The sequence below is a fragment of the Dioscorea cayenensis genome, unplaced genomic scaffold (assembly GCF_009730915.1).
Source record: "Dioscorea cayenensis subsp. rotundata cultivar TDr96_F1 unplaced genomic scaffold, TDr96_F1_v2_PseudoChromosome.rev07_lg8_w22 25.fasta BLBR01000331.1, whole genome shotgun sequence".
NCBI lineage: Eukaryota > Viridiplantae > Streptophyta > Magnoliopsida > Dioscoreales > Dioscoreaceae > Dioscorea > Dioscorea cayenensis.
Window position 1 is genome coordinate 35,989 of NW_024086722.1, and position 10,389 is coordinate 46,377.

Genomic DNA, 10,389 nt, shown 5'->3' on the forward strand with positions numbered 1-10,389 from the left:
AATTCTTCTGCCAAAAGTTGAAGAAACCACTTCCAATTTGCCTTATTTTCCTTGCTAACAGTGGCCCAAGCAACAGGATAGATGCAATCATTTGCATCTATCCCAACTGCTGATAATAACTGCCCCCCATATAAGCCTTTGAGGAAGCAGCCATCAATCGAGATCACCTGTCTACACCCTGCCAAAAAACCCTCCCTCAATGGGGATAGACATACATACATGGCTTGAAAAATACGTTGATCACATTTGAACATGATGGTTGAACCAGGATGTGTCCTCATAAGCTCCAATCTATAATCATAGAGCCTCATTATTTGTGCCTCCTCATCCCCATCTATAAGACTAAAGACAGAATGTGAAAAAACATTAGAATTTACAAAAAGAAACATAATCATTTCTATGTAATAATTATATTCATGTTCTAAATTACCTCAATGCTTTGCTTTTTGCTCTATATGCCTTCAATCTTCTTATGTCCACTTGTTGATTGGTCTTCACTGCTTGGACTATCCCAGGTATTTTCCACGATGGATCAGCCCTAAATTGTTCCAAATAAGTCTTTGCAATCCATTCGGCATTTACATGTCTATTATGGTGATCCCTTGCACATTCATGTTACAATTTCCCTGACTTAATTTGGATTGTGCTGCTATCTTTCACCATGGGTGATGCCCACAAATAGAAAGGGCATCCTTTCTTGCCGAAAGCCTTGCATCTTGTGTAATACCCTGAACCTGTGATTAACTGTTGGAAAATATATTCAGGGTATTACTATAGTTGCAGTAAGATTTTTCTACAGAGTAATATTGTTGAGAAACCCCAAGTGGACAGAACAAGGACTTAAGTGTAAAAGTTTATAAAAGATTTTGGGTTAAAGAGTAATAGAAAAAGGATTGATATAAAATATTTATGGAAACCAAGGACTGAAAGGTAAGTTGAAGGGATCATATGGAAATATTGTGTTATACTTCAAGGACCATTGGATAATTTGAAAGGATCTTTTGAGAATACTATTTTATAATTCAGGGACCATTTGTGAGTTTTTCAGAGACTGTTTTGTAAGGAATTATGTTTTGAGGGACTAAATGTAAATTTCGGCTGAAAGTTAAATTTGGAGAAAAATCTAGAGCTTGAGTGTTGTTCATCTTCTTCTCCACCATTTTGCTACAGTAACCCGAGGGTTAAAAATGAAGAAATGGGAAGAAATTTGAGGTTTTAAGGAGAGGGACTTGGAGATCGTCGGAGTGAAACTTTCATGGGAGGGATGACTTTGAGCTAGTAGAAGCTCTTGTATTGTTTTTAGCATGTGTATGTATGCATGTATATATATGTATTTATGGTTGGATTTGATGAAAAATGTTGATGAATTTGAAGAAATATTAATGAGAATGATGAGGGTGTTGTTTTGAGATGAAATTTGTGTCGAAAAAAACCTCAGTATTTCATGATGAAATTGCTTGGATTGGTGGAGTTGCTTTCACGGATTCTATCGTAGCGTTCATCAGTAGCACCGAGATTAAAAATTTGGTTTAGTTAATTAAATTGATGATTATGATGATGATTAAGGTGTTAATGATGATTGTTGGATTGAAATGGGTTGAGTTAGTCCAATTGATTTGATTAGATTAAACCAAGTTGGAATTGATTTGGTTGAGTTGGGCTTGATCAAATCAAGTTGAGATGGACTTGGGTTTGAATGAGAATTGGTGTGGTTGGGTTTAATTGAATTAATTTGGTCTAGGTTTGATCAAATCAAATTGAGTGTGGTTGGAATTGAATTGTTTGGTTAATTTGAGTTGGTTGAGATTGATTTGGGCTTGGTTTTGGATGTTGGGCTAAGGATTTTTGGCTGAACCAATTCAAGAAAATTTGGGTTCAGTTGAACCAAGTTGGTCCAGGAAATTTTTGTATAAGAATTGGGTTGGTTCAATCTGGTTCAGTGAAATTGAGTTTGGTTCAGTGCAATTAAACTTGGTTCAGTGGAATTGATCTTGGTTCAAATTGGTTCAGCAGTGTTTAGCCTAAATTAAGTTAATTTAAGTGCAATTGGAGACCGATTTAACTATTCAAGGCCGAGTTTTAACCGATTGGAATAAGTGAGGCCCCAATTAGAGAGTCAATTACTTGGTTTTTTTGTATTTTTCTTTTTGGGTTTTCAATGTGATATTTATTTTTTTATTATATTATTACATTAGGGTGTTGTTCGAGCTTAGGGAGGGAGTTCCGTGTCCCGGAATTAACCCAAGGACACCGAGTGAGTTGGTAGTGGCTATTATTTTTAAATAATTGATTAATTATTATTATTTTTGAAATAAGCTGTTTAATGGCTAGTATTTTTGGAAATAATTATTTAAGTATTTCATTTTATCATGTTTAATTTGCATGATAAGGTTAAAAATATACATGATATTTACTTGCAGTTGATGTTCCCCGACAATCGTATTGATACATCGAGTTTGGTATAATTATACGTGATTTGTGAATAGTGAAAAATACATGTATATGTGATTTAATTATTCAATTCATGTATTTATTTTTGATGGTTATATATGCTTTTGATTTGGAATGATTTGTGAAATCATGTGAGCATTTTAAAATGTTTTTACCAACAATATTTGTGGAATTGGTTTTCATTCCTGGCATAGGAATGGTATTTTGTATTTGGATTTTTCATCGATATTATGCATGTATCGTCATCGTGAATGTCCCCGGATAAGGACCAGTGTGATATGATTTACTACAGTTTGTATTGTTCTTTGCGATCTACATGTTGGTTTGGATGGTGACTGCGGGCTAAGGCCCGACCATCGCGAGTAGTGGGTTCCCACGGGCCGGCCTTTAGAGGTGGCGTGGTGGACTCGATTGTTGATTGGTCCGGATCGGTGGGAGCGTAGAGCCCACGATTGGATGATACATCGGGATCCCGGGGTCACCACACGGAACCGATGGGCCAACGTCAAGGGTACGAAGACCTTGACGGCTCCCAACCTAGTCGCAACGGCGGCTAAGTCGAGGGAGAGTTTTCGAGCTATGGATTTGAGAATGGTTTTATATTATCGATTATTTTGACATTGATTTATGATGAATTTATGTTTCAAAAGTTCTTTAAAAAAATGTATTTTTGCTAGAATTCTAGTATTTTTGGAAAAAGTTGGAAAATTATTTAAGCGATTGGTATTTATATACTTTATATACATCGTATTTTTAGTATTTGAAATTATTAAGCCACTCACCGACCAACCGAATGTCTTTGTCAGACTGCAGGGAGCATGACCCTAGATTGCACTGATCGAGTATAGAGCTAGTCGGGGTTGAGTCCGGGACTGCAGATGGGTCCCTCATTTCTTTCTTTCTTCTTATTGGTGTCATGATCTCAGTAGCGGTTGTACTCGCAAAATTAGAGTAATTATATTTATTGTATTTATGTATTTGAACCCTGTACTTGGTGAAAAAAATTGTAAATTGTGATTTAGTAGAGTCTCGCTTTTTGTTTAAAAAGCAGTGTCGGGTTTCGAGTTAAAAGGGAATTTTTAACCGATGGGTGCCACATTTACCTCGGTAGAAGGGGTGGGTGTGACATCTTGTCTTGGAATTAGGTCGAAAATTCATGACATATCTATTTTTAATTCCATAGTTCCTCACTGCCTCCTTAAATTGTGCAAAACTCCTAAATTTCATCCTAATTCTAAACTCAGGGTTCTTCATATCAAAATCTTCATTAAATTCTGAATACCTAGGCTTAGTTGGAGCCAAATCATCTTCATCAGTTGAAGAACAAGAGTGCAACTCCTCTAAACCTGCATAATCTGTCTCAACATCTTCATCATCAGCTATAGTTGGACCCACTGACACAATAACCTTACTTCTGTCACTTGTATCATTCCCATCCTGTTCCGAATCACTAAAAGTATAATCTGAGGGCCTGAGAATTTGCGGAAGTTTCTTGGGCTTGCTTCAGTGGCACGAGTACGTGATTGTTCTCCCTCATTGCCAGCCATTACGTCCCGGCTGCTAGAAACAGCAGCTCGCCTTGCAGATCCACTTGAACGGCCAAAGAAGGTTAAACTACTAACATAATAATATATGCTAATATATCCTTATATACTAACATAATAATATATATGCTAATATATCTATATAACATAAGTCAACATGTGACTAACACGCACATGCCCACAAAGCCACTCATAGTTATTTCTTATCATTGTTTCTCTTCACAGCCACCAACAATGTAATGCATCCTTACAGTAAATAATTCTGAGTTGGGTACTGTAATGAAATTAAAAGTAGGTATTAGATGGATTAACTAAGTAAACTACATCATCAACTAGGACATCCCAAGAGGATGAATTAATTACACCTTAGAAGAATTCAAAAAGTGATTTATGTAGCAAAATAAGAAGAATAAAAAAACCAGCAACATACCATACTCCTCTAAGAGGCATTTCAACATAACATTAAAAAAAACATAATCTTAAAGGTCTTTACAAAACATTCAATTTACTAGAAGGAAGAAGGGAAAAAAATAAGAGGGTGAGTTACAAATACCTAGCAATGGATTTCAAAAACTTTAACATGCTCTTCATGTGAATGGTCTCATGCTATAATTAAGTATTACAAATACCTAGCAATGGATTTCAAAAGCTTTTGTTTTGTAGTACATTAACAAACTTTAACATGTTGGGACCACAACATGGGAGACACCTCTTCCCCACCAACACATGTTACAGTCATTGAATGAAATCATATGGGAATCCAAACAAAAAAGAGGGCTTACGGTACTTTCCACTTCAGATTATTCAATTGAAAACAATGCACTAAAGAACAAAAATAGGGTTTAGAAAGAGGGCATACTGTACTCCGGTGCTTGTTCTCCAGACTGTCGTAACTCCCAATTCACTGCCATCTCGTATGCAAGTTTCTTCTGCTCTTCCTCACCGCCAAGTGCTGAGCTTTCTCTTCCTCACTTGAAGATTGAAGCCTAGATCAGGGTCTAGAGAGGTTTCGATGTAAACGAAGCTATCTCTTAGGACGAAGAACCCCTCTTTTCTGAGAAGAAGGTGCTGAGGTGGCCTTCAATTACTTGCGAACGTGGCAGCCCTAGAACATGTGTCTTCTCTTGATGACATGGCGCCAGTTAATAACATGCTGACTCAATGCTCCGTCGGCCACGTAGGCAGAGAGGGGGCAGAAACACGCGAGTGACCTGCCGGTGAGACGTAATTAAAGCTCAGTGACTGCGTTGATACAAATTAAAGTTCGGTGACCGTTTTGATAATAAGTCAAAGTTCGGTGACCTACCAAAAAAATTACCCAGAAAAGAGAGAAGGTAAAGATCTAATCAGGCGGAAAGCACCGTCTAACGTCTCAGGCCTGACTAGAAAAACATGTGTGTCGACTATTCCTGGGAGACGTTGTGATCCAGCTCGCCCGCAGAGTTAGAGGCCCTTGCGCTGAAGAAATCAAGAGAATGCTTGATTTTTTATATCATATATTTGATAAATACGTCTTTGTGTGTGTGTTTATATATCATTTTTTTAATTGATTAATTTAAAATTGGATAAGGATTTAAATTTTTAATATGAGGGTCAGGTGTCCGTCGCTCCCGATTGACGCGTTAAGGGCACCAATGAGACACCTGGCGGACGCCTAGCAGTGGTGATCAACAATGTTCAACATAGAAGCGCCACGTCGGGAGCAGGGTCATTTTTTAAACCTCATTAGCTTGAGTCCTCTGAACTAAAACAACTGACTGAAAGTGAATGCTTAGGTGTTGTGAGAGAGAATGGGCACCGTGACCGTGACCAGGAGGAACGGCCTAGCAATGGGAATACTAGCGATGTTGGCCGTGCTGCTTATGACATCCGCATCAGCCACGTCGTCAAAGGGCAGTGCGGTATTCGAGGAGGATACAAGAGAAGCAGCGGAGGAGGCTGGAGAAGAGTCATGGACTAGCTGGGCCAAAGAGAAGATTTCCGAGGGCTTGGGCTTGAATCAACGAGAGGAAGAGGAAGAAAAGGCTGCCAAAACCGCCACGGATGAGGTCACTTTTGGTGGGTATGCTTACATCTATAGACTCTTATATGTACAACGCTTCATATAGATAGAACCACGCCTGCAAGGCATGCACCTTCTGCATGTGCCTACTCGCGTGCTTCTCCGTAACTTTTCTTGGGTTTACGATAACCCGACAACCACAATGTTTACTGATGGATAAGTGGACAGATACCACCCGCTATGCCACTGAGAAGGCTGGAGAAGCCACGGATGCTTACAACCAGCAGTCATCCGCAGCGGGGGAGAATGCTAAGCAGGCCGCAGATAAAGCTCAAGAAATCGCCTATGGTGTGTGCATCGTGCATGGATGAGTAACATGCCATCATCTTTAACTTCCGTCTTACTATTACTACTACTTCTAATCATCACATCATCATCATCTTCTTCTTTCAGACAAGGCAAAGAAGCTTAAAGAGAAAGTAGCAGAGGGAAAAGAGGCGGCTGAAGGGACTACAGAGAACGTCAGAGAAGAGACCAAGGATACGGCAGATGTGGCCAAAGACGCGGCTGGCAGTCTGACGGAGGCGGCACAGAAGGCCAAAAAGGAGACCAGGGAGGTTGCCAAGGACGCTGCTGGCAGAGTTACGGAGGCCGCGGAGAAGGCTGCGAACGAGGCAAAACAAAAGGCCATTGAGGCTGGAGAGCAGCTGCACCATGCCAAGGATAAGGCTGAGACCAAGTCCCAAGAGAAGGCAGGGGTTGCAAAAGCTAAAGCAGGGGAGTCCTGGATGGTGCAAAGGAGGCCTTAGCGTCCAATTATGAGGCGGCAAAAGGAGAAGATCGTCGGTCACAGAGGCAAACCAGAAGACGAGCTCTGAGATTAATTGTTCTTTGCTCCTCTTTTTACATCCTACCTGTAAATTACTCATCTTGTTACCGTTGTGGCGTCTCAATCGAGTCTGCTTTTATATGTTAGTTCTTTTGTATGAATGCAAGGGCTCGTGTCACGTATGTAATCTCCTTTTCGATCAACCAACGTCGTGTGCACGATCTCTCCTCGTAATTAAGCAGATGGACAACCTTGTTCCTTTTTCCTGCCATTGATCTTTTCTTTTTGTGTTTTATGCATGCAAAAACACCACGCCGAAAGAAAAATTCGCATTGGGTTCTCTCTTCCTTTTTAATTGAAGTGGTACAGAGAAGGGATGATTTTAATTGTGTAAAGTCATTTGGGAAAACTCGTTTATAACTAATTTTTGGTTTTAAAATGTTTTACAACTCATGAGCACTTAGCCAACCCAGCCCAAAAAACGTTTGGAGCTGGATTTGATCTTGCTGGATTTGATCTTGCTATGAAACTTGATTACTCTAACAAGCAAGAGATTTTTTTTTTTAAATATCTCAAATGTTGATGCACGCTTATTCTCATGTTGTTTGACGGAGATTTATATGCAGCAGTGAGTTTTAATAGTTATAACATGACTTGAGCAATTTGTTAGCTCAAAAGAAGGTTGTTTGACTGGAATTTGCTATGAAATTTGATTATGATTACTACAATAAATTAATCATTAGTAAGTTAATTATTAATGAATTGAATTTGATGCTACATCAGCTCTAAAATCGGTTGTTATTATTCATATGTTTGATTATTAGATTTCTGATTATATTTTTGTTATTGTTGGCGGTATTATTTCACGAAAAAGTACCAAGCAATCAACCAGTAGTGTTATGAGGCATCTAATTATGCTATTTAGCTGCACAATTTTATTAGAGAATTATCAGTAGTTGAAAAATATAAAAAGACCATTATGATTGGCACTGTAACAATAAAGTAGTTCGGTTTTCAAACAGTAACCAGAGCTCTTTCAAATTTAAATAAATAAATTAGGGTGGGCCTTAAGCATAGGCAACTATACCTAGGGCTCTACAATTTTACAGTGCCATATAATTCTTACCTTTTTAAAAAATTATATTTAAAATTTTTATTTAGTATTATCCTATCTGCACAATTAAATTAATCATTATTTTGAAGATTTTAATTTTTTTAAATATAAAACTTAATTTATGATATTAGCAACAAATTTGACTGGTCCTCTAATTTTTCATAGCATCACAATTCATGTTTTTTTTTTATAAATTATATTTAAAAATTTTATTTGCTATCATCCTATAATCATATCCATATAATTATTTGAATTTTTTTTTAACTATAGCACTTAATTTATTATAATATTAATGTGCAACAAATTTGTCTTTATAATAGAGCCTCACAATTTTTCTCGACCTTGCAATTCATGTTATTATTTAAAAATAAATAAATTTACAATTTTATTTACAATCATTCTATAATCTTGTTCATATATTTATCTTGAAACTTTTAACTTTTTTTTTCAACTATTGGGTCCCATACATTTCTATGACCTTACGATTCATATTTTCTTTTAAAAAAATTATATTTAAATTTTTTATTTATTATCATCATATAATCATATTTACATAATTATAAATTTGAAAAATATTAATTATTTTTTTTAAATTTAAAATTTACCTTATTTAATTGATTTATGATAATGTTTTATTTTTATTATATAATTAAAAAAAAACATTCATCTTTGCCTAAGGCCCTTTTCTCGCAAAGACTGGCTTTGATATAGACATCAAATGGGTAAAATTTTAGGAGGCCACTGTATTATGGTCGATTTTCACTTTGCTCACTGAATTTCAATTTGTTTCTTTTCAATCATTCTATGCTGATTTGCTTTCACCGGAAGGTCATCAATGAGTTTCCGGTAATTTTTTGCTGAGCTGGCCACCGGAATAACACATCAGACATTAAAGTAAGGTTATTTAAGCCATGTTGTCATGGACACGTCAGCAACTAAGCATGGAAATACACATCAGCTGCCAAGTACCTTTCCTTGAGCGACCCCGCATCCATCTCGAGGTGGATTAGTTGCTTACATGGCAGCTGATGTGTATTTCCATGCTTAGTTATTGACGTGTCCAGACGGCAACTGGCTAAATAACCTTACTTTTAATGTCTCATGTGTTATTCCGGGACGCCGAAAGAAAATCACCTGGAAACTCATGGACATCTTCCCGTGAAAAGAAATCAACATGTGAAAAGAAACAAATCGAAATTACAAACGAAATGTCGAAAATGAAAATCGACTACAGATGCGCCTCCTAAAATTTTTACTCAGACATCAAATCCTAGTGGTTAAAGAAAAGGTTGAAAGTAGTTTTGTGAGTGTTAAGCTTATGGCAACTTTAATCCTTCAACTCCCTATAAATATCTTGAGTAAGCTTCACAAGCAAGCTTCAAGATAAAAAATATATTACAAATTTTTAATCAACACATCAATTTGAGCAAATTAAACAAATCTAACATCCATTTTTAACAATTGTTTAACAACTCTTTGATGGTTTATTTTCAATAAGGTTTTAAGACACCAATGCAATATCACAAATTTGTTTCATTTGGATTACATATACATAAGAATCCAAAGTGACAAGAAGTCATATCTTAAAAAAAATATACAAAAATATTAAAATTCAACATTGGTTTTGATGACAATTATAAACAAAGCAATTGTGCAGACATGTTCTAAATCATAAGAAATATATATTGCAAATAATACTAAATAATATGGTGTAAACATTTTAAAAAAAAAACACTGATTATGAAGAAAAATATTTTAACATAAGACAATTAAGGCTATAGAAGGAAAGGACAAACTATTTAACTAGATAAACAAATAAGAAGTTCGAGCATTTGATAGTATTTTTAAATAATTATAACTACTCGAAGCAAGAACTTCTTTTGAGATTTTACCTTTGCCACAAGTTCCAGAGATAATCCCTATTTAGATTTCTAATGACCACTTGGAGGCCAAGCAAAAGTTTGAATTTAGAGTTGGTGGTTATAAAAGATGAAAGCATATCATCTAAAAGATATTAAAGAAAAACTTAAAAGAATGAAATACAAACATCATGCGAGGTGCAGTTTCATGAAGCCCTTCCCCTAATTGAAATATATCACCAAAGTATTATCAATAATAAACAATAAATAATAAGTCAACATAAAACATCTATATCAGTAGTCAAGTTTAATTTAGATAATAGATTGTAGCCAATTTCTTATAAAAACAACTCAATAAATTTCCTCTACAAAATAATGTAGAAAAGTACGAATATAAATTATAAGATAGGAAAAATGAAATTCTTTATTAACAAAGATAGCAAAATTTCCTAATAACGCTTAACAACCTTTATATGCAAAGACATCACAGCTACAAGTATGAAATAACCAATGTTGTTCCTTCACAAGTGTATAAAGCATGATCGATCGGACATACGATATTAGGAACACACTAAAAATACCATGTATGT

The 10,389-nt window shown here is 36.0% G+C and overlaps 1 protein-coding gene across 1 annotated transcript; it reads left to right on the forward strand.

Annotated features, from left to right (window-relative positions):
* The first annotated feature begins 5,735 nt into the window (after positions 1-5,735).
* On the forward strand, positions 5,736-6,806 carry LOC120254067 (late embryogenesis abundant protein D-29-like). Its single transcript, XM_039262215.1, has 3 exons — positions 5,736-6,053; positions 6,226-6,345; positions 6,451-6,806. The coding sequence occupies exons 1-3, from the start codon at positions 5,786-5,788 to the stop codon at positions 6,804-6,806; spliced, it is 744 nt and encodes a 247-aa protein (XP_039118149.1). The 5' UTR covers positions 5,736-5,785.
* The last annotated feature ends 3,583 nt before the right edge of the window (positions 6,807-10,389 follow it).